A 23,732-nucleotide genomic window follows, 5' to 3' on the forward strand; every position below is an offset into this window, starting at 1 on the left:
CTTTAAATTTTCATTATTTATAGTAACAATGAGCATACTTGTTCTATATGTTAGATAACACATCTCACTGCTAAACTGCACAATCAACACACCACTACTTTTAACCAAGCAAACAATTTTTTAAAAATTATTTTTAACTTTATCCCTGAACTACTCCTTTTAAGTAACAGGCTTACCCTAATCACATATCCGCATGTATAGGAGGAGGTAACGTGATCCTTGACCAACAGTTCTACTGCGAAGCTCAATACACACAATTCTAGTATGAAACTAGTGTTCAGTGTAAAAGCAAAGATTAAAAACTCAGCTTACCATATTAGACATGATTTGCTAAGCAGGTTTGCTAAGAAGGCGCGGTGGTCTCCATGCCTGGTTTATCACTAGCTGTGACTCATAAAGGGAAAAAAAAAAAAAGTACCCCAGAAAATCTCACACTTCGTTTTCCTCCTTTGCACGGATCAAAGGTCTTTGGAGGTTGACCCAACACGGTGGCAGTCTCAAAGTTATTTTATTTCATTTCGAAAGTACTGCCTTTTGTGATAAACAGCAGTGTGAGCAAAACACAAAGGGCTTTAGTGGTGCAAAGAGATCTTATGCATAATTAACATAACTATTTGGGAATCATTCAACATTAGTTGGATCCATAGTAAGCAAATGAATGATTAGTGCTTCAGTCATGACCAGCTTGTAATAAGCTCCATTTAAGGCCATGAGCTAACCATGTGTGCCTTTCTCTATCACAAACCCTCATGACATCATTGCTATGATGTCAGAGTTCTGTATGGTGGAGAGACGTTGAGCGATGATCACTGTGAGACCTCTTTAAGGTTAAAAAAAAAAAAAAGGCATGAGCTTAAACACAAAGTAGAGCAACATAGGAATAAAGTTCACTTTTTTTTTTTTTTTTTTTTTTTGCAACTGCAGTAGACAGACCAAATGGAATGAGAAAAATATAAAATTGATGACTTCTTTTAAGAGCGAGAGGACGAATGACACACGAGATCAGTATGGTCAGTCTTTAGCATATAAAAGGTTAAAAAAAAAAAAAAAAAAAAAAAAAAAAACATGGACTTTTAATACAAGAAGTAGTACAATATCTACTGAACTGTTACATATCACAATTATAAAGAAAAAAAGGAATTTGCAGGAATCTGAAATTCTATCAGCCAGGATTCACAAACCTCATATTTATTCAGTAAAAATCTTCTCCAAACCCCAAATGTAGTCGATCACCCAAGATGGGTTGGTTTCCTTTACGCTGGTCCTCCTTAGTCGCAATGCCACTACGCAGGCCAGTCAGCATTTTACGCTGTGTTGTAAGACTACAGATTTCAATTTACGGTCAAAAATACTTTTACAATGTATGTTTTCTTGCCTCCAATAGCAAAATCAGGCTGGAAAAAAATCGAAACCTGTAAAGCAGACTTTAGTTGAGTTACAATGCCAATGTAGCTAACAAATAATAGAATTGTATACATTTGGCTTCAGCAAGGGCAGCACCTCACAACTCCAGGGTTCAATCATGAGCTCGGGTTACTGTCTGTGTGGAATTCTGCATGTCTGTGTGGGTTCGCTTCAGGTTCTCCACTTTCCTCACATCTCCCAAAAACCATGCCTGTAGATGGACTGGCTAAGATGAATTGCCCCTAGGTGTGAGTGAGTGTGTGACTGTGTGTGTTCACAGTGCCCTGAAAAGGACCAGGTGCCCCGTCCAAGGTGTACTCCGGATCCACCGTGACCCTGACCAGGATAATTGCTTAATTAATGAAAGGTTTCACCAAACTTTTTTTTTCTTGAAGGTTATTATATGAAAATCCAAGAGAGGTTCTCTGGCAGTCCTGGAATTTGAATTCACGATCTTCTGCTCATAACCACAGAGTTAAGATTAAGCGAAATGCATTCTGAACAAAACAGAAATACTGAAACAGCAGCACATTGTCCCATCAACAAACATTAAGTAACCAGGTTTGTGCTTTAACAATGACTCTAATCATATGACCGTAAATTAGGCATTGTAAAGTCCGACCAACAGCTTAGAAATACACATTATTCATGAAGGAGGGAAAAAACAAGTGGCAGTATGACTTCCTCTTTAAACAACATAAAGCAGTTTGAAAGCAGAACTGGCATGTGGTATTGGTATTCTTTCTAGTTTTTTCCCTTTACATTGTCGATTCCTGGAGCTCATCCTTTCTTAAATCCAAATACTTGCAAGTTGACCTTGCACCACAGAGTTTATAACGTATCATGGAGTGACATATTGCTGCATCATGTCTCCATTTCTTCTGTGCCGTCTTTGACAGACCTGTCCTCTTTGAGCTCGGTTGTTGACGGACTGTCCAGGAGCGACAGATCTAACGCCGGCAGGGGAGTTCTCCAGAACTGGAAGGAGTTAAACGCACAAAGCTCGTCCTCGTCATCAGGAAGCGTCACCTGTAACAGCACAGGCATAATGTAATTAATACATCATGAAACAGTCAATACTAAACATCACAAACAAACAACGATCATGTCATGTTTACAGTCAATTTAAATCAATAATCATTATTTATACCACAGTGCTGCTTAATTCTCGATTCTGATTGGTCAGAAGGTGCTGAGTAACTTTCTATAACAGCAGCTCTGCAAGACAAATCATAGGTTTTCTTTATCATTTCTATAGTAACATTTCATTTCTAAGGGCTTGTATGGCAGAAGCGCCATGCAATTTAATCCTAATAATAAACAGCCTATTTAACAAACATGTCAAGCTTTCTGAAACGAATTGCTTATTTAATATTTATGGTAGGAGTCTCCAGTGTCAGAGTAAAGCTGTAACTTTAGGTTTTCCACCTAAGGAAAGTCTTCAGGACAAAGGAGTTTACTTACTGCATTTTTTAAATTCCCTTTAAGAGAGAGAAAAAAAGAGAGGCTGGTGAAGGAACAACTATTTAAAGCTGTTATAAGCAAGTGATGACAGGAACTAAATTATGCAGATGTTCCACAACATTAAAAGTAACTATAAAGGGATAAAAGGTACTAAGTGTCATTCTGCAATTAATAATAAATTGGATTAATAATAAAGTGGCAAACTGCTGTGGTATAAGAGGATTAAAACACTCTGGGATGTGCTGTTATAGGAAAATCATCAACTTCACGGTGGTAACAGTAATTCCATTTTGTGTCTTGAGGTGCCCAAGTTTTTCACTTCATTTGTCGAATGCGCTGAAGTCAAAAATAACATCATTCTGACCTGCGAATTACCAATTACGAGGCAAGTCGAATGCAGCATAAACTTTGGGGTAACTCCACTTCATCACACCTTATATAACACAATATTTTACCATTATAGTAAAAAGATGTGTCACAAAACACTCTTCTAACTGTACTTTTAGTTCTGTCTGTACTTTAGCACTGACCATCTATAAAGAGACATTTACACTAGGTCCCGAGCGATAAATCACACCATAAAGTCTGTTGTCTGAATGGCATCTGTTATAATCACACTAATAAAGCAAGATAATTTTAAAGCAAAATAATTAAAGCAAGATAATAAAGCAAGATAACAAACGGACACAAGTATGTGTCGAATACTATAAGTACTTATAGACAAAATATTGTGATATTACATCTCATTTTCAATTTCTGATACCTTTATATTTATTTTTGAAACACATTCTTTGCTTCTTAGAATGTAGGAACTAAATGTTGGAATTAAAGGAACCAATTCAAAGTAGTTGAATTAAGCAATATCACACAAGCAAGAATGCAGTTATACTGAATATCGGCTGAATAACTGCACGATTGAGAGTGCGAGATTGCTTTCACACAACCGTTCTATAAACAAGAAATTAATATCGAAAGAGTGACATTTCAGACACAATATGGACAAATGTTCATTTTTGCTCCGCTAGTGGAAACAGATCCTGAAGAAGCCTACTGCATGATGCGTGAAGACTGTGAAGTACCATAAAGTACTATTGCTGTAGTTTTTATAGGTATTTGTTTTAGTTATCGTAGTTGCAGGCTAAATTGGCTGGTCAATTTAATAAAATCTGTTTTATTATAATCTCAAAATCATATAAGGTAAACCATAATCTAACTGCTATGTTCATAAAACTAAGTAAAAGTGCTGTTCATTGGAAAGTCAATACAAAACCTGCATTTTTGTTTAAATATAATAAAATTAAATTAAACTAAAAGGTGCTGTGATGATAAGCGGCCCAAGTTTCTTCCTGAACTAAAATGGTTCCCTTTTAGTTCCCATGGTTACCAAAGAAACATCAAATTTCATTCTAAAGAAGAGATATTTTAGGTTTTCTTACATACACACATACATATTATATATATATGACATTACCAGTGAAAAGTTTGGACACACCTCCTTCAGTGGTTTTTCTTTATTTTTATTATTTTCAACATTGTACATCAATACTGAAGACATCCAAACTATGAAAGAACACGTATGGAATTATGTAGTAAACAAAAAAGTGTTAAACAACCCAGAATATGTTTTATATTTTAGATTGTCCAAAGCAGCTACATTTAGCTTTGATGACAGCTTGGCACACTCATGGCATTCTCTCATCAGATTCACGTGGTAGTCACCTGGAAAGGTTTTCAATTCACTGGTGTGCCTTGTCAAGAGTTAATTTGTGACATTTCTTGCCTTCTTAATGTGCTTTAGACCATCAGTTGTCTTGTGCAGAGGAAGGGTGGGTGCTACTACAACTACTGTACAAACCCATATTATGGCAAGAAACACTCAGTTAAGTAAAGAGAAAAGACAGTCTATCATTACTTTAAGAAATGAAGGTCAGTCAATCCGAAAAATCTCAAGAACTTTGAATGTATCCCCAAGTGCAGTCGCCAAAACCATCAAACGCTATGATGAAACTGGCTCTCATGAGGACCGTCCCAGGAAACGGAAGACCAAGAGCTACCTCTGCTGCAGAGGATAAGTTTATTAGAATTACCAGCCTCAGAAACTGCCGATTTATAGCACCTCAGATTACAGCCCACATAAACGCTTCTCAGAGTTCAAGTGGCAGACATATTTCAACATCCACTGTTCAGAGGAGACTGCGTGAGTCAGGCCTTCATGGTCAAATTGCGGCAAAGAAACCATTACTTCGGAAGAACGACAAGCAGAAGAGACTTGCTTGGGTCAAGAAACACAAGGAATGGACTTTAGATCAGTGGAAAACTGTCATTTGATCTGATGAGTCCAAATTTGAGATTTTTGGTTCTGACCGCTGTGTCTTTGTTAGACGTAGAGAGGGTGAATGGACGGTTCCTGAATGTGTGGTTCCCACTGTGAAGCATGGAGGAGGAGGTGTGATGGTGTGGGGGTGCTTTGCTGGTGACACTTAACCAGCATGTCCACCACAGCATTTTGCAGAGACATGCCATCCCATCTGGTTTGCACTTAGTCGAGCCATCATTTGTTTTCCAACAGGACAATGACCCCAAACACACCTCTAGGTAATGTAAGAGCTATTTGTCCAAGAAGGAGAGTGACAGAGTGCTGCATCAGATGACCTGGCCTCCACAATCACCCAATCTAAATCCAACTGAGATGGTTTGGGATGAGTTGGACCGGAGAGTGAAGGAAAAGCAGCCATCAAGTACTCAACACCTTTGGGAACTCCTTCAAGATTGTTGGAAAACCATTTCAGGTGACTACCTCATGAGGCTGACTGAGAGAATGCCAGGAGTGCGCAAAGCTGTCATCAAAGCGAAAGACGACTACTTTGAAGAATCGAAAATATAAAACATATTCTGAGTTATTTAACACATTTTTGTTTGGATTCAGTATTAATATACAATGTTGAAAACAGTAAAAATAAAGAAAAACCATTGAATAAGAAGGTGCGTCCAAACTTTTGACAGGTACTGTGTATATATATATATATATATATATATATGTATGTATACACACACAAACACACACACACACACACAAAATTTCACTTTGCTCTACAGCTAAACTGGAAAACAACTCATTTTGCCTTGATGTGAAACTATGCACAGTTAAAGTTGTCATGGATTTTTTTTTTTTTATTTTACGCCACAACGCTGTTAAATTCTTGATTCTGATGTATACTCTGACAGAAGTCTTTAATTCTCTTTATGTTATTGTTACCATAGTAACAACTCACTCGCAGGAACACGTATCCTATGTAGCCGACAATCTACGTAACCTGACGCTAATAATGTCAATTAAATAGTGACACGTTTAAGAAAAATGTGCAATTGTTGATATAGTGAACTTTTCTTTCTGTATAAGATGATGTGTATTTTCATATTTATGGAAGGAGTCTCCAGTGTCAGTGCTTTGTAACAGTTTGCGCACCACAAGAAAGTCTTCAGGACAGAGGATTTTGTTTTGTTTTATGTTGTCTTATGAAATTCAAGAAGGGGAGAAAAATGAAAGCTGTTGCGGGATAGTGATAGCAGGAACTTGTTTCGCAGATGATCCACAACATTAAATGTAACCGTAACCGGATAAAAAACAAAAAAACGCCTCATTCACTGATAAAATAAATATGGTAATACGTTTGGTGTTATGTGAAAATGACTAACTTCAAGATGGGAACAGTAAGTCCACTTCGCTGCATTCACACCAGCAGGTCGCTGATTGTTGTCCTATCACTGCACACCTGCACGTGTTGCATTCCTTACCCAAAAATAGTTCAAACTAAAACTCCAGCGCCACTACCAGGTGGAAAGTGTGAACTGACACATTGGTGAATTAGCAAAGATCATTTTCGTTACCACAACATTGTGTAAAATCGCCACCTTCGTACGCTTTTCCGGTTTTGTCCCGCTCGCGCTTCCTTCTGACGCCATCTCGCACATGCACGCACCGCTCGCGCCTCGGAACTTTCCAGAAACGCGCACATCCCCGGTCTCCTCATTCACGCCGTCTGTAGCGTTACTCAGTCTGTGCCCCGGTGCCCCTGTTCTGCCGTGCTGTTCAGGATCCTCGCAGCATCTCGGTCTCTTTCTGCGATGCTCTCCGATTACAGTGGTGAAGAGCGCACGCGGAGCGGCGTGCAGCGCGTGCACTGCCTCCAGCTCGGGCTCTGCATCACACACACAGCGACATTTCTTCTTCTGAGGAACCTCGTGAAGTGACGAGCTCTCGGCTCTGCGCTTTCTCATCGTGCGCAGGAGGTCTCCGGAAAGTTCTACACTTCCTACTTGTTGCGTTAAATTAAAGAAATTCCGGAAAACATGAAGAGACTGCAACTTCACGTCAACTCATACAGACGCAAATTACACGTTAGAACTGAGCACAGCGCCCCCGTGTGTCCGGCAGACCAAACAACAACAACAACAACAACAACAACAACAACAACAACAACCAGCGACTGTATTTTTAAAGGAAAACACCACCTTGAAACACATTAAACATGTTTATATTAAAATATTTCTCATGTATTTAGTGATTCGGTTGCTGTTTTGTTTGTTGGTGATGTATTTCCTGTATGCCTGTGAGAAGTTAGCGTTCGTTAGCATCAACATCACGAGGGGACATCATCATCATCATCATCATCATTATTATTATTATTATTATTATTATTATTATTATTATTATTGGGTCCCTGGAGGACTAGTGGTTAGGCCACAGCACTCTCACTGCTACTTCAATTCCTGGCCAGGGAACCAACCCCGTATGCAACAGTGCGCTCTCAGTGCTGGTCCCATATCCGGATAAAATTGGGAAGGGTTCCTTCAGGAACGGCGTTCGGCGTAAAAGCTGCGCCAAATCAAATACACGGATAAATGATCCACTGTGGCGACCCCTAACGGGAGCACGGTTACAAATGAGAAAACATTTAAACGATCTTAAGCATAAGCGATAACAGTTTTTCACTGTTAGCTCCTAAAAACAACAACTTCTCTCAATCACCATTTCCCATCGACATTCGATGTCATATTAATGAGATATCCAGAGTAGCATAGCGGACACTGAAGACTCGCTTGATGGTGCTGACTGCGGTATCATCATGAAAGTTGAAGCTTTGGAAGGTGATGTGTTTGAGCAGATTGTACTGATGAGGTGAGACAGCCGGACAGACGAAAAGATTAAAGCGCTGCTGCATAGCTCTGTTTAGGTGGGGATGAAGTGAGGGCTAATGCTGCATTCAACTTACCTTGTCATTTTCGACCTTGAAAAATAAACATGGATGCCTCAGTTTTTGTCTTTTGTTAGTAACTGTGATGACTGATATAACACCAATCAGTCACAACATTAAAAACCACTGACAGATGACGCTGCTGGTTTGATTAAAGTACTGTTCAGATGGGATACAGTATGCATTAAGTAACGTTGCTGGAGGACGTCTGTAGTAATTATGATCAATTAGAATGGGATAAGTGATCTCTGTATCAATCACAGAGCTGAGAGTGTCTTCCTGATGTACAACGCATGCATACAACTTATTTTATTACAAAATTTGACCTTTATTACAAGAGCCTGAGCATTAGTAAGTCACATGACTAGGTACTCAATAGCTTACCTAAAATCTCTGACACATACTTTTAAATGGCATCTACATTTTATTGTTCTGTGTCTTAACCTTGGCTCATACATGGTTTTTGCTTGGGTTTTGGCAAGAGATGATAGAAAAGTTTCCTGAAGCGTCTTTTTACTGAAGAAAAAGCACAAAATCTCTTCTCTGGAGTGTCTTTTTACTGAAGAAAAAAAGCAGAATCTCAGGATATAATGCCGTCTTTACCAACAAGTCAGGATATAGTATACATTACCTAGGGTTATTTCTAAAGGTCATTTTATAGTAGTAAGAATGGCATTACTCCACCTACTCATGTAAAATTAATCCAATCCAAATACAGCTTTAGTCTCAGGTTATTGACCACTTGACCATATTTCTGCTTTTTTTTTTTTTTGGCTGTTTATACAATATGCGCATTTTGAAACTTTCAACAATAAAAGTGCTTTATAAGGTACTGATTTTCTCTATACACTGTGTGCATTTTGTGTATTGTATAGCAAGTCCTGCTTGAATACAGCTTTTCCTTTATTAAAGATGAGTTAGCCATGAGCTTGATGATGCATCTAAGCTGTGAAACATGATACAGAATTATAAGTTTGTACAATCTGTTTTAAAATCACACCATTTTGTAATGAAATCCTCCATAATTCCAGAAAAATATTATCTTATGCTTATTTCTGAAACAAAGTCTTCTTTGGTAGTGTGGAATGCTGAAAACGATCTATTCAGATGCACACTAAATACCATTTCAAATGAGTACATTACTATACTCTCCTAACATTCTTTAGTTTGGTAGTATATAGATTAGGACGGTTTTCAGTGCGAACTTGTAGAAAGCAAAATATCGGCATGAAAAAAATTATTTTATTAAAATATATCTCAACATGACAGCAGTCATTTATTTCACATTTTGGAAAAAAAAAGAAATAACTCCTTTATTGTAATAAAAAAAGAACAATTGTACAGTACGTTTAAAACAACTTATTTCCTTAGTGCTTGTGTGAACTCTTTATACTTTAGACAGCCAAAATGTTCTCAAGGCAGCAATCATCCAGTGGTAAATCTAACAGAAATGTGAAAAATAAATAATTAAAAATACAACATATTTGGCTGAGTTTCCTGTTGCAACGTGGAGCATCTCTGAACACTCTTCTGTCTGAATACCACCAAAATAATGAGATTTTTAGGTGAGATAGTTCAGATCAATGGTAAGTGAATCACTAAGAATACAAAATACTCAGTAAGTACTGTGTGGATGTCTAACAGTTACACGAGGCTTTCGTGTCGTGTTTCATCTCTAATTAGTGTTTGCACATAAATGTTCACGATTTTAAGAAAGGTCTCAACACATTACCAGCATTCTAACACCACTTCATGGTTATTTTAGGTTGCTTTCACATATACAGTGTTTAATCTGTTTAAATGGAGCCCTGATATGTTTTCCTCCTCGGTGAGAACACACTTGGGTGCAGGCCAATACGCTAACCAGGAGGTCTTGGTCTGCTTCCGTGAGAAATTGACTGTAGCGAGAACTTACCCATTTATATAGAATTATCGAAAAGTTTGTAGAAAAGACTCAGAGGTGTGAAGCAAATTTGATACATTTGGTTCAAAAACAGGCTGACCAACATGCAGGGCTCAAAATGTCCTTGTAAAAAGTCTCTGCAACCCAAAAACTTGACTTCACTGCAATCATTCACTTGGAAGCGGACCAAGACCACATTTCTTGGACACTTTTGGACTAGTTACAATATATGGCCAAAAGTATGTGGACACCTGACCATCACACCCATATGTGGTTCTTCCCCAAACTCTTGCCATATAGTTGAAAGCACACATTGTATACAATGCCCTTGTATGCGGTAGCTTTAAAATTTCACTTCACTGGAACTATGAGGCCCAAACATGTTCCAGGATGACAATGCGCCTGTGCACAAAGCGAGCTCCATGAAGACATGGTTTGCCAAAGCTGGTGTGGAAGAACTCGAGTGTCCTGCACAGAGCCTTGACCTCAACCCCAATGAACAGGAACACCGACTGCACCCCAGACCTCCTCAGCAACATCAGTACCTGACCTCACTAATGCTCTTGTGGCTGAATGAGCACAAATTCCCACAGCCACACTCTAAAATTTAGCAGAAACCTTCCCAGAAAAGTGGAGGTTATTATAACAGCAAAAGGGAAATAAATCTGGAACAGGATGTTCTAAAAGCACATATGGGTGTAATGGTCAGGTATCTATACTTTTGGAAATATAGTGTACATTAGTCCACACCATAGAATGATTGCTGTGTTGTCACCCGCCTAAAAAACTGTACTAGGGTTCCATTCAAACTGACTAAATTCTGCAAACGTCAAAGCACCCTTAGAGTGTTCATAGAGCATAATCTCAGTGGCCTGTGGATTGTTGCGAGTTCCCACAATGCATCGCATACACCAGTTTAACAGTTAAAGTCTTAGCAGTGGTAAATTAACTGCAATAGCAAGTTCCTTTAACGTAAAGTGTAACTTTAGCTGTTATGTGTAAAGGCCAGACTTCATGTGCTAAATGTGCTGATTTATGTACAGCACTAAGACGTACACTTACCGGGTTAAAACTCCAACTTCAAAGCATATTTTTAACCCTCACTGACTTAAAGAAGTTGTGCTAAATTGATGAAGCACTGCATTACTGAGTAAAAAGCAATCTTACTTAGAGGGTTTGATCAATATATCCTAGATCAGTGCTATAATTGCTGCATACATACCCATTTATCCTTTATGGATTTTTGTTTTTGGCATTAGAGCTGCGACCTGATGCTGTTTTTAACACACTCTCGTCGACTTGGCCTTACCATTTCCCCTCAGCTCGATTCCTGTCAAATGAGGTCAGCAAACAGGCAGCCAGTCGGAACATATCCCATCATCGAAAGTTCAAATCCCAAACACATCACAGACATCCGTGACCAGGAGCAGATTACATATCCATGCTATCTGCTTTTGCCTATTGGACAAGCAGGTTCAGTAGGTTGTTGATATAACTGTCACTGATTTTTTTTTTTTAAACACTTCATCCCCTTGTAATATCACTAGTAACCTGCATCCTGAGGCGCAGAGAAACATGCAAAAGGGAACAGAGTCTCATCCAATAATCCACATATTAAAATGGCTAATTGTCTGAAGGCTCCAGTCTTTGAGGTCATGTTGTTGTAGTTTCTGTTTTCTGTACTGAGTTCTCTGTACTAAGCTCGCTGTCTTTACAGTTTTGGGAGCTGGAGAGAAGAGCTGCGGGTTTCCGCACCACGAAAAACACACAGTCGTACAAGTACTTCAGCATGGAGCGCTCGTTCTCCGTGTACGTAGTGAGCACTGACTCTCTCTCCACCTAGTGAGACAGAAAAATGAAAACAAAAACATTTTACACATACATACAATCGTATCAGATGTTTATATGTAAATCACTGATTTGGATTGTTGTCATACCTCGAGGTGAAAGCCACATTTCACGATGGCGTCCTTTATTTCTTCATAGCTCAGCTCGATGGACAGTTCATTGGCCATGTTCTCGAAGTGGTACAGAAGAGGCCCTGTTCAAGAACATGTTTCATTTAGCTTTTTTTTCAACAACCCATAGATATTTGATTTGCTGTTTTTATCAAGTCAAGTGGCTTTATTGTCATGTCAACCATATACAGCTTGTTAGTCCACAGTGAAACAAAATGTTCTTCCAGAACCATGGTGCTACATAAAACACAGAACTACAAGAGACTACACATTACTATATAAACTGCACGTGCAAACATGCAAACAGCACAAGACAGTACAATAACTACTAAAACAGAACAATAGGCACAGTAAGAGACAGTGCAGCACCGACCAGTACACAGTTCTAGTATGAAAGTGTCAGATAACAGTAGTGCAATAGAATAACGATATAATAAATTGCCGTGAATGTAAACATAACATACTATGACATGGTATTTGGCAAATAAGCTTATACTATATATGGACATCTGTTACTCGGGAAGCAGCCAGGTAGAAAGTATAGTAATGACAAGAATTTATATGCAATATTTTTTATAAATACAGTAGCAGCAAAAATGCAGGTAGTAAATACAGAAATGTGCAAAAATTGCAAAAAGAGTGGGATGGTGTTCAGTTGAGTAGAAGTATGAGTATGTGTGTCTGTGTGTGTTGTCAGTCCAGTCTCTGAGTATTGAGGAGTCTGATGGCTTGGGGGAAGAAACTGGTACAGTGGTACACGTGAGGGTCCGAATGCTTCGGTACCTTTTACCAGACGGCAGGAGAGTGAAGAGTTTGTGTTAGGGGTGTGTGGGGTCATCCACAATGCTGGTGGCATTGCAGATGCAGCATGTGGTGTAAATGTCTGATGAAGGTTAGAGAGACCCCAATGAGCTTCTTAGCTGTCCTCACTATCCGCTGAAGGGTCTTGCGATCCGAGACGGTGCAATTTCCAAAGCCGGCAGTGATGCAGCTCCTCAGCCTTCAGAGAAAGTAGAGACACTGCTGGGCTTTCTTGGTTATGGAGCTGGTGTTGAGGGACCAGGTGTGGCTCTCTTCCAGGTGAACACCAAGGAATTTGGTGCTCGTGACGATCTCCAGAGAGGAGCCGTCGATGTTCAGCGGAGAGTGGTCGCTCCTTGCTTTCCTGAAGTCAACATCCATCTCTTTAGTTTTGTCCACATTCAGAGATACGACTCCGCACCAGTCCGTCAGCTGCTGTACCTTCACTCTGTGTGCTGACTCGTCGTTCTTGCTGAGGAGACCCAGCAACTTGATGTGATTCGAGCCGTGCATTGCTACACAGTCGTGAGTCAGCAGACTGAACAGCAGCGGACTGAGCACACAGCCCAGGGGGGCTCCAGTGTGGTGGTGTTGGAGATGCTGCTCCCGATCCGGACTGACTGAAGTCTTCCAGTCAGGAAGTCCAGGATCCAGTTGCAGAGGGAGGTGTTCAGGCCAAGCAGGTTCAGCTTTCAATCAGGTGCTGAGGAATGATTGTGTTGAATGCTGAACTGAAGTCTATGAACAGCATTCAAACATGTGTCTTTTTTTGTCCAGGTGGGTGAGGGCCAGATGGAGGGTGGTGGTGATGGCGTCATCTGTTGAGCAGTTGGAGTGATAAGCGAAGATCTGCAGCTTGCTAATAACCCCATACAATTAACAGAGTGCCTCCTTAGCACTGGGGGGAATGTACACTCCGACTATGAGGACAGTGGTGATTTCCCGTGCTAAATAAAATGGTCTGCATCTAACAGTCAAAAACTCCAACAGCAATAAATGGTGGTGTCTGGAACTCTGTTGCTGAGCTACGTCTCCGTGAAAAAGACGCAGCAGTCTCTATCGCTTTATATCACTCTACACTGTGTATTTACAATGTAAATATTTTATTATGCATATTACCTACATCAAAAATCAGTAGCTAAGGCTCATGGAGCTTTTTACTTGCCCTGTGGGCTACCTAATGAATTTATGATTTGCCTATCCCTGTATACACATATAAAAAACCAGGGTCATGTAGCTCTTGAAGCTTTAAATTACACTGATATCACGAATCCAAAACCTTTAAAGTTCGATATATAATACTGAGGTAAACTAGAACTCACCCAGGTTGATCCACACTCCACCAGGTTTGAGAATATTCCAGATGGTCTCTATATATTCAATTACGTTGTGGGCGGTGTCAATGAAGAAGCAGGTGGCGACACAATCCCACGTGTCTGATGAAAAAAAAATAAATCTTTTTTTTTTAGTCTTTACTGTAAACTTCACCAGCAAGACACAGTCTGTATAGATAAATGTAATTAAATATAATTAAATGTTATAAATTTTGTCATTCTGAAATAATTACGCCACTAATGTAATGCTGTTAGGATATATTCGTACAGATAATGACATCACAAAAAAAAAAAAAAAAAAAAAAAAAAAAAAACACATCACATCCTTGAAAATATCCTACATGATTTAAAAAAAAAAAAAAAAAAAAAATGTTGAAAAGTTACAGTTTAAAAGGATGAAGTCTTAGTAGATACCATGATAAAGCCAACACTGAAATTACGACTCACTTGGATCCGTATACACTTCCAGAAAATCGCCGGCCGTCATGGAGAAGTCAGAATCAGGCGGGAGACTGTGGGGGTTAATGTCTGGGAAGGTCACGGCTCTCGTCTGGTCTCCAGACATCTTGTTGTTGCTGAACTGGTGAACCCAAGGATACAACGTCAGAGAGTTCTCCTTCTCGCACCTGAGCGTAAGGGAGAATTCAGGGTCAAGCTCACTTCAAGTTTGCTCATTTCCTTAGGCAGCAAAATGACAAGGAGCCTAATTTTTGCCTAGTTTGCCTGTCAGTTTTTGGCAGTTTTCAGATTATTTTAAGTGTTCATGTGAACAGCATATCTGAAATGAAAGTTGCTCTTGTAATCTGATAAAGCCACCTGGGTTTTAAGTCATGCTACTGGGAAAGTGCAAAGCACTGAAGAATTTCTTATGGTAGAAAGCTTAGTTACCGCTTTCTCAAAAGAAAACATGTTTTGTGACGTCTTTGTACCTGTTAAGGACAAAGTTGGAGGAGAAAAGCATGAAGAAGCTCCACTCATTGCCCTGGCAGGCGTAACCGCGGCAGGCGATTTCCCATGCTAGGCGGCCCAGACCGGCTCCAGGAACCAACACCTTCACCTCAGAGACGTCACTGTGGAGAAATGATTTGTCAGCATATCAATAATAACTTCTCAAATAAGATTCCAAGAGACAGCACATTTGAATCCTGATGACTCTCCGGTGAGTACAATAAACTGCTTATCAGTCAATTGTCCAATTAACTTTGAGCCTGTGAAAATGGAAGGGGCTACGTGTTTAAAAAAAAAAAAAAAAAAAGCTGTAATTCCTTACAGGGTAATGCTATATGTTTGTTAAACCCCTTGAATTAAAGCTACACTTCAATCACATCTTGAGTGTTTCATTTCAAATCCATTGTGGTGGTGTCCAAATACAAAAAAATACAAAGAAAAAATACTAAAATTGTTTCACTGTCCAAATACTTATGGACCTGACTGTATATTAATTTGATCCACTTGCAATGCTTTGTGATACACTGGATCAAGACATATGTCATGACAAATATTGTAGCATCAGCTAGCTGGCAATGCCACGTATATAAAATCATATACGCACCACTTTTCAGGAGGAAACTGTTTTTGTATCTCCTCAATGATGGGCATGTAGCAGGAATCTCTTTCTGCTTTGCCTGCTTCACTCCAATCCCGCACAAACTGCTTAATGGTGGACTTCAGCTTGTCCATGTCGAATGTTGAAGATGGCCCAGCTTTCCTCATGTGGTCCTTCCAACAGGAAAAAAAGGATGTTCAGCACAGCAACAATAATAAAAAAAAATAACATGCATCCCGAGCATCCCGTTGAAAATAACATGTACGAAAGCAGTGCTGAATATTTGCTTGGTGAAGTCTTTGTGTCAGCGTGAACCACTTGTAACTGAAATCTTACTTAACCTGATTGGGATTCACCTACATCCTCGTCATACTCCATGTTCTCAAACATGTGCGTGCAGTTCTGTATGATGGCCTGCAGGACCTCATGGTTGCACTCCATGCAGCGTCGGATCTCAGCCAGCTTATCCAGGAAGCCAGAGAGGAGTTGCTGATGGCGGTGAGGAAGACTGAGGAACTGCCTCTCACACCGCTTCAGCCGCTCCTCAACATGGATCCTGGTTCAGAGAGAGAGAGATATAGAGATGGTAGGATTACGGAACAAAGGTTAAGACATGTCTAAAGTCCGAGTATATTTGGACAATATTAGGCTAATTTAGCTAACAAGTGATCCAAGGAATCCTGTAGCTACCAGCGTAGCACTGTGCACAGTGAAAGCCGAAATCATTACACGCTCACCTCATGAGACATTTCTACCAGAGCGATTTACCAACGATAACAATTTTTAATTTATTATTTATTTTATTTTTAATTTATTAATGTCTTTCCCATGGTGGAAAACATACTGATTGTTACAAAATGCTGACACTGAAGACTCCTTCTATAAACATTAAATAAACATCTCTTTCATCTGTTCTTCTTTGCTAAATAACAGCTATTACTATAGAAACAATAACTTATTAGAACAAGCGCGTTAATATAAACCTGTGATTTGCCTTGCAGCCGGAACTACTTTCAGAGCTGCTATTATGGAAATTAATCAACAACATCTGACCAATCAGAACTGAGCATTTAACATCCCTGTGGTATGGTTCTTTATTTTTAATACTTTGCTTAAACTTTTTTGGACTCAAAAAAATTAACAACAACGTTATTATTATTATTATTATTATTATTATAAACAGTATATGTTTTTCTACATTATTAAGAAGTTCATTCTTACTAACTAGCTCAAAAGCTAGCTTACTTCAAACTTAAACTAACCTGGATTACAAATTAAACTCTGTTACTCATGTAGTTCACTATGTAGGCTGCACAAGTCATTAGTTTATACCCTAAGTAGTGCACATGTACAGGCAGAACCGAGCCGTCTGGGATTCAGCCTGAGGAAACGGTGAACTGAGCAATTCGCGGTTTCATGCTAACCTGAGCAGAGTCCATGCATTTCAAGCGGTTAAAATATTCACAAATATTCATTTGATAAATGAATTATGTATTTTTATTAACGCTATAAATGTAGAGAGAGTGGGGTTGTTTTTGTTTAGCTTGCTAGCTAACAGCCTAGCAAGGACTTGAGGAGTTAACAAAATGGCGAATGAGCTACCTGTAATATCTAAATGCGTTGATAATTTTCCAGAAGTGTTGTCTTTCTAGTCTCGCCTCTTCCTCCGGGGAACATTTGGTTCTCCCTCGGTAAAGACAGGGTTCCTCTGGGTTTGGGTCTGCAGATTCAGTGCCCATGCTGCTGTCAGCCATTGCACACGGATAAACACAGCAGACTCTTATAATCAATAGCAGAGATAATCGATGTGCGGCGCTGACAGTTCAGAAATCCATACAGAGTATTCAAGTATTACAGTGAGTCAGTGCAGTGTGAATAACATAGAACAACAATAATAATAATAATAATATTTGGTGGATTTCATAGCAAACCAACGTGTTATTTGCAAAAAAAAAAAAAAAAAAAAGTCTGGTCATCTAGGTGATAGTAATAGTAATGCTTCGACTAAAACTCATAACCGGCAGGGGGGGAGGTCAGTCTCCTCAACCCTGAGTTCAGCAAGTGATGTCAGATCAACATGGCTGCTCACAGTATCAACAGCAAGTAAAGTAGCTTGATAACTTCTTACTTTTTAATGAGTTATACTATATATACCAGTATTTGTTTTAGATCAATCAACATATAGCCATATTCGCTTGTTAAATCTATTACACTGACTATACAGTTTACTGTTTTGAGGAGTTAAATATATCACTCATCACAGTTAACTGTCTAGATTGTTGCTAACAAAAGACATACATGAAGGCGGCCATGTTTTTCTCCCATTTTCTGGTTCAAAGGCATGGAGATCGAAATGACATAATTCTGAGTTCTGACTTCCCACTTCCGAGTTAAGTCAAACAGTCTATAATAGTAAATAATATAATAGTAAAGGGATTAAAATCAAATTTAACAAAGAAAAAAAAAATTTTAGATAATGAAAGTTTCAGGAGTGTTTATTTAACTTTTTTGGAAGGAGTCTCCAGTGTCAGCACTTGCCAGGACTTGGACTTTTGCGGTTTCTTGGTAACAAGCTGCATTTTTTGTCTTAATTAACTTCAGGCGAGAGAAAAAAGAGTGAGAGGACAGTATAAGTGATAACAGGAAACTTGCTGGAGAGATTAATTGGAATTATGGACGGATAAAATTATGTGTGTGTTTTTTTTTTTAAACAGCAAAAAATTGTAACTGTTGGAAAATTGCTGTGGTATAAGAGGCATAAAATGATTCGGGATCAGATAGAGAGACTCCACCAAGTTCTTTTGTTATTATGTTTTTTAATAGATCTAGGCAGTGTCTACTATCCTGCTGTATGTAGTCAAGTGTATTAGGGAAGGTGAAATTCAATATAACTTAAAGGAAAATGAATCTTCTAAGTAAAGCACAGACAAAGCACATGCTTGCTGTATGCACATTTGTAGTCCCTTGCTGATTTGAAAATGATTTGAACTGGATTTTATGAAATGCAATTTATTTAGTTATTTATAATTTATTTGAAGGTAGAACAAGATTTCTGCATGCATTCTGATCACAATATACACCCATTTAAACCACTGTAGGACAATAATCCCACATAATACCTAATAATCTTTCTCTCTCTCTCTTTTTCTATCTCCCTCTCTCCTGCTGCCTGATTTTATGGTACCTGCTGTGGCTCAAGTGGATTCATCCTGATGCTGTACTTTTGCTTGGAGCTTCTGAATTTGTGACTCACTTTCTACTGCTGTGTATGGTCCTACTTGAACTTTGCACTTTGCCCAAGACTTCAGTGGATAATCTGACTGGGATACTGTAGACTTTTAGAAGTGCATGGGTTCTCCCTAAAGTTGCCGCAAGGAGTTTTTCTTGCCATTGTCACCTCTGGCATGATCATTACATCATCTACATCTGGAATTAAGATAAGATAAACTTTATTGATCCCATTCTGTACAGCTGCTTTGTGACTGCTTGTGTGTTAAAATCACTATACAAATAAAATTGAATTGAATTCAAACATATAGCTTTTGAGCAAACCCTCATATTTGCATTAAAATGAACAAAACAGACTTAAGACAGTACTAAAGGACAGTTCCTTTTAAGGTGAATTGAAGTGACTTATTTCATCATGTGCAGCAGTGTAGGACCATGGTGTGATTATTGACTCCAGACATTCATTTGAAGCCCTTGTAGATAATATTACTAGGACAGCCTTCTTTCATCTCAGAAATATTGCTAAGATAAGAAATATAATGTCACTACACAATGCAGAAAAATTAGTTCTTATTATAAACAAGCTCTAGTTAGTCCAGAATGCAGCAATGAGAGTCCTTACTAGAACCATTAGATATGACCACATCACCCCTATCTTATCCACACTGAATTGGCTCCTAATGAAATTTCACATTGATTATAAAATACTGCTATTGCCCTATAAAGCACTGAATGGTCTTATTCCGCAATGCCTGAGCGAACGTTTGAGCGATCCGTCATGCCTACTTCAATCAAAAGGTGCAGGCTATTTGTTGGTACCTTGAATAGTGAAGGCTACAGCAGGGGGCAGATCTTTCTCTTACAAAGCCCCACAGCTATGGAGCAGCCTTTCAATTAGTGTTCCGGACTCCGATACAGTCTCAGTGTTTAAGTCTAGGCTGAAAACGTATTTGTTTAGTCAAGCCTTTTACAAATATTTTTTTTTCTTAGGTAAAGGAGCAGACCTGGAGGGTTCACAGGCATAGAGTGTTGTGGTGAACTGGGATGTTTGGATGCTGTCGCCCCCCAACTTATGTGTTCACTCAGGTTCGTTGATGGTGGAGTGGCTGGCCGCTTTATGTCCCAGTTCACCCTCATGCCTGTGTTACCTTCTGGCTCTCCCTTTTAGTTATGCTGTCACAGCTAGTCTTTCCGGAGTCCCTGTTTGCACTCTGCATGCAAAGTACATTGTCCTTAACCATTGCGGGACAAAAAGCATACCTAACAATCTCTACCTCTCTCTCCATCTCCCCCCACCCTGTCTCTCTCTCTCTCTCTCTCTCTCTCTCTCTCTCTGTTGAGCTACAAATGCTACTACTGAGATACCAGTGATCCTGACCCCTTCTGCTCTCTGGACCTGCCTGATCCATCTTGATGCCCTACTTCTGGTTGGAGTTCTCATCAGTTGGAGATCGCTCGCTGCTGCTGGGGGTGGCCCCACATGGACGACCTGAAGATCATTGGGATTGCTGGAGATGGTGCTGCTTGGGGACAGTGGAGATGGCTTTGGATTGTGGTTCACATGGGCAGCTGTACTGTGATGGCTTTGGGGCTGCGGTTGCCATGAGCAGTTTTGCACTCAGGTCTCCATCAGTGGACAGTGGATAGGTTCAACAAAAAAGACTTCATGTGAAAACTGTAATCAATTTCCTGGTTACACAGTTGCACTATTTTGTCCATGTAGTACAAGGGATTTACTGATAATGGCACTATCCAGTTTCACCCAGATGAGGATGGGTTCCCTTTTGAGTCCAGTTCCTCTCAAGGTTTCTTCCTCATATCATCTCAGGAAGGTTTTCCTCACCATTGCCTCTCGCTTGCTCATTAGGGATAAATTCACACATTTACAATTTATACCCTGAGTATATTTATTTCTGTAAAGCTTCTTTGTGGTAATGCCCATTGTTAAAAGCGCTATACAAATAAAATTGAATTAAACTGAACATGCATATGTGTGTACCACTAGATGTCAGTGCCGTACATCTATGGAAATTTGGTCCTTCCACATTCACAGTTCAGTACAGGCACATGACATGTCTTTTCTAAACTAGAGTTTTTTCCCCCATTCTGACCGTATATGTAAAATATTAAAGATATATACATTTTTTCCTGGATTATAAAGAAGAAGAAACCAAGCTGGAGTTTTGTTTGTTTTAATCTTCCTTAAAAATCTTGTGTCATGGTTGTAATATGCCTATGGGAATACAGGGGAAAAAAACTACAAAACTCCTCATCCTTAATAACTAAATTAAATTAAATTAAATTTGTATAGTGACTTTAACAATTAGCATTGTCACCGAGCAGCTTTAGAGAAATCCGGATGTAGTTGATGACCAAGCCAGAGATGACAGTGGCAAGGAAAAAAAAAACCCTGAAATGACATGAGGAAGAAACTTTGAGAAAAACCAGACTAAAAAAGAGCCGACACCAGAAAGTGGGATTATAAATCATTACAATATACAGGTGTAGAAGAGTAAAGGGTAGACTAAAGACTGTGTTAAAAGGATGTTCTCTTGTCTTTCAGATTATGTATCCTTACAGATTCCTGAAGGTTTGTAAATTACTCTGGGTAAGAGCATTTGAAAAATGACTAAACGTCAAAGTAAATGTAATGAGTTAAGTGGATTTTCTTTCTGTCTGTTTGGGTGGATCAGGTAATTGATCTTCTCTGTCTCATAAGCCTGACAGGTCAGAGATGAGGTCTGAGGACACGCTGTGACTTGACCCACCTTTTTTGTGACCTCCAATGACCCCCCCTACTGCCCCCCAGTTTCCTGTGGAAAATGAACCTTATATCACCTGTGTGTGTGTGTGTGTTTTACTTTCAAATGTAGGTGTACAATATCAGACCAGGCTGGGGGCTGGAGCCGGTTCACTGCCTCTGAAAAGGGAGCTCAGACCTCACACACACACACATACACACACAGTCTCAGTTTACATGCCTTTGAACTACACTGTAGTTAAACACTGGCATGCCTACAACCTAAACCCTGACCTTGACCAACTCCACCAACCAACCACTAACCAAACAAACATTCAGATGTTTACAAGTTGTTCCTCATTTTTCCTTCATAACAGTTGGTTTCCACAAAGATAGCAAAAACAGAGCATACACAAACACACTCACACATACATAGCTGGCTCTTAATACCTCTTTGTATGGCACATTAGATGCCTGGCCATACAGATGCTCTGAACAGCCACTGACTGGTAGGGTTTAAAAAAAAAAGTCTGTGCAGTCATGGCTTGTCGTGATATCCAATGAGAGAGTTAGAAATTCTAAAAATGTTTGTCTTACAATCCTTATGATATGATATGCTTTCTACTGATAATTATTGTGGGACCTTTTGGGAACCAACCAAAAACTGTCAAATACAAATATTCCTACCCTTGCAGGGACATTTGGTGCAGCTGCATTTGTGATAAATGTTTTAAGTCAGTTGACCTTGTGGGCCAGTGCTGTGCACTAAATGCCTATGCTTGCATTAAAATACACAACTTGTGATTGTTGTTTTTGTTGTTTCCTTTTGTGTGTAGTTTGTACTTTGATTGAACACACTGCCCCCAAATTAAACCTTATTTCATCTGCTTTCACACTAGGCTTTTTTTTTTTTTTTTTTTTTTTTTAAATTTTACGTGTAATCCTATGAGAAGTGGCTGCAAGGCAGGCTGAATGCACCTACTTTTTTTTCATAGTGAAGCTTCCACAGTTGAATATAGTGTCCAAATATCACTTTTTTATCCTTCTGACCAATCAGGTTGCAGCTTAGTGGCAAAACAAAGCCAATATTCCATAACATTGCAATATAAGTAAAAAAAAAAATTGTGGGGAATATTCAGCCAAATGTTGCAATGTGACATCTGACATTAATTGTGGCTACGAACCATCAAGTTGCACAAGCAGCTCAAGTTATTTTGATTTTCTTCCTCCAAAGCTACAGTGAAGGCAAACCTCCTCATTGATGGATCTTTATTTAATCTTTATTACTGCAAGTAATAATACTGGCTAATCTAGATAGCAAGTTGGCTAGTTAGTTAGCTGGTACTCGCTAGGACTGGCAGTAATGTTTTCATGGTTACAGTGTATGCGTCACATGATCTGTTAATAATAGGCTCTATAGCCAGCACATCCCCACATTTTCTCTCTCAATTGGTTCCCCTGTCAATTCCCGCTTACTAGCCAGCTCTCCTCTATCATGCACCAGCTACCAACTGGGGAGGGTAAAGGCTGACGTGCTTTCGCCAAGACATGTGATGCCAACCAACTGCATTTTTTTTTTCAAACTGCTACTCATGCTACATCACACGGTAGTGTAACACACTTGGAGGAAAGTGCTATTTACCCTCTTCCACATACATGAACTCACAGATGTGCATCCCTCCCACCCAGAGACCACGGCCAGCCTGTGGCATTGGCAGGATTCAAACTTGCGATCTAGCAACACTAGAGAAAGCTTTTCTGTTTAACCACTTTGGTAGCCACTTCTCTTTTCTGAAAAAAAAAAATACACCAGCACCATTAGATGTTTTTTTTTTCACCTTGAAAGAGATGGAATTGTTAGCTTGCTAGCCACTTTTGTTAGCCCTGTTGGTGCAAAAGGCAGCTATGTGTGGATGAAGGCAGTGATTTACACAACCCAAATGTCTTGTCATAGCTGACTTGAGAGATTAGGTTTGTGTGTGTGAAAGAGACCGAGAGTGAATGAGATTGGAACATATGTGTGTAAACAGTGATAAGACTTAATGAGAAGTGGTCAGTTCTGCTCACAGAACTTTAATGCTCATTCAAACACAGGTATG

The 23,732-nt window shown here is 39.3% G+C and overlaps 3 protein-coding genes and 1 long non-coding RNA gene across 9 annotated transcripts in view; 1 reads left to right on the forward strand and 3 right to left on the reverse strand.

Annotated features, from left to right (window-relative positions):
• trpm6 (transient receptor potential cation channel, subfamily M, member 6) overlaps window positions 1–7,333 on the reverse strand; it is a 45,721-nt gene extending 38,388 nt beyond the window's left edge. For 3 of the 4 annotated variants that reach the window (XM_026939625.3, XM_026939629.3, XM_026939630.3), the window contains exons 1-2: window positions 6,781–7,332; window positions 313–2,433 (exon numbers count right to left, since the gene is read on the reverse strand). The gene's annotated coding sequence lies outside the window, so the exon portion shown is untranslated. Of the gene's footprint in view, window positions 1–312; window positions 2,434–6,756 lie in introns of all 4 variants that reach the window. The other variant, XM_034298881.2, reaches the window with a different exon arrangement.
• wu:fa19b12 (uncharacterized protein LOC560551 homolog) lies at window positions 2,269–7,146 on the reverse strand. The gene is made up of 2 exons (XM_026939631.3): window positions 6,757–7,146; window positions 2,269–2,433 (listed from the first exon to the last, which is right to left on the reverse strand). Exons 1-2 carry the CDS (start codon window positions 7,144–7,146, stop codon window positions 2,269–2,271), a joined length of 555 nt encoding a protein of 184 aa, XP_026795432.3.
• Window positions 7,334–9,345: 2,012 nt separating the features above from the next.
• carnmt1 (carnosine N-methyltransferase 1) lies at window positions 9,346–17,546 on the reverse strand. 2 transcript variants are annotated; one of them, XM_026940237.3, is made up of 8 exons: window positions 17,268–17,546; window positions 16,026–16,221; window positions 15,672–15,838; window positions 15,049–15,189; window positions 14,567–14,745; window positions 14,108–14,221; window positions 11,964–12,067; window positions 9,346–11,865 (listed from the first exon to the last, which is right to left on the reverse strand). In XM_026940237.3, the coding sequence occupies exons 1-8, from the start codon at window positions 17,417–17,419 to the stop codon at window positions 11,680–11,682; spliced, it is 1,239 nt and encodes a 412-aa protein (XP_026796038.3). In that variant the 5' UTR covers window positions 17,420–17,546; the 3' UTR covers window positions 9,346–11,679. The 2 variants fall into 2 exon arrangements, with proteins under 2 accessions (XP_026796038.3, XP_053084770.1); XM_053228795.1 differs by lacking the exons at window positions 9,346–11,865; window positions 11,964–12,067 and adding an exon at window positions 13,465–13,603.
• Window positions 17,547–17,589: 43 nt separating this feature from the next.
• LOC128317310 (uncharacterized) lies at window positions 17,590–22,437 on the forward strand. 2 transcript variants are annotated; one of them, XR_008300824.1, is made up of 2 exons: window positions 17,590–18,230; window positions 18,865–22,437. It is a non-coding gene; the product is annotated as an uncharacterized LOC128317310 (long non-coding RNA). The 2 variants fall into 2 exon arrangements; XR_008300823.1 differs by having other exon boundaries at window positions 17,590–17,768.
• Window positions 22,438–23,732: the final 1,295 nt, after the last annotated feature.

This window comes from Pangasianodon hypophthalmus, chromosome 24 (assembly GCF_027358585.1).
Source record: "Pangasianodon hypophthalmus isolate fPanHyp1 chromosome 24, fPanHyp1.pri, whole genome shotgun sequence".
Classification (NCBI taxonomy): Eukaryota; Metazoa; Chordata; class Actinopteri; order Siluriformes; family Pangasiidae; genus Pangasianodon; species Pangasianodon hypophthalmus.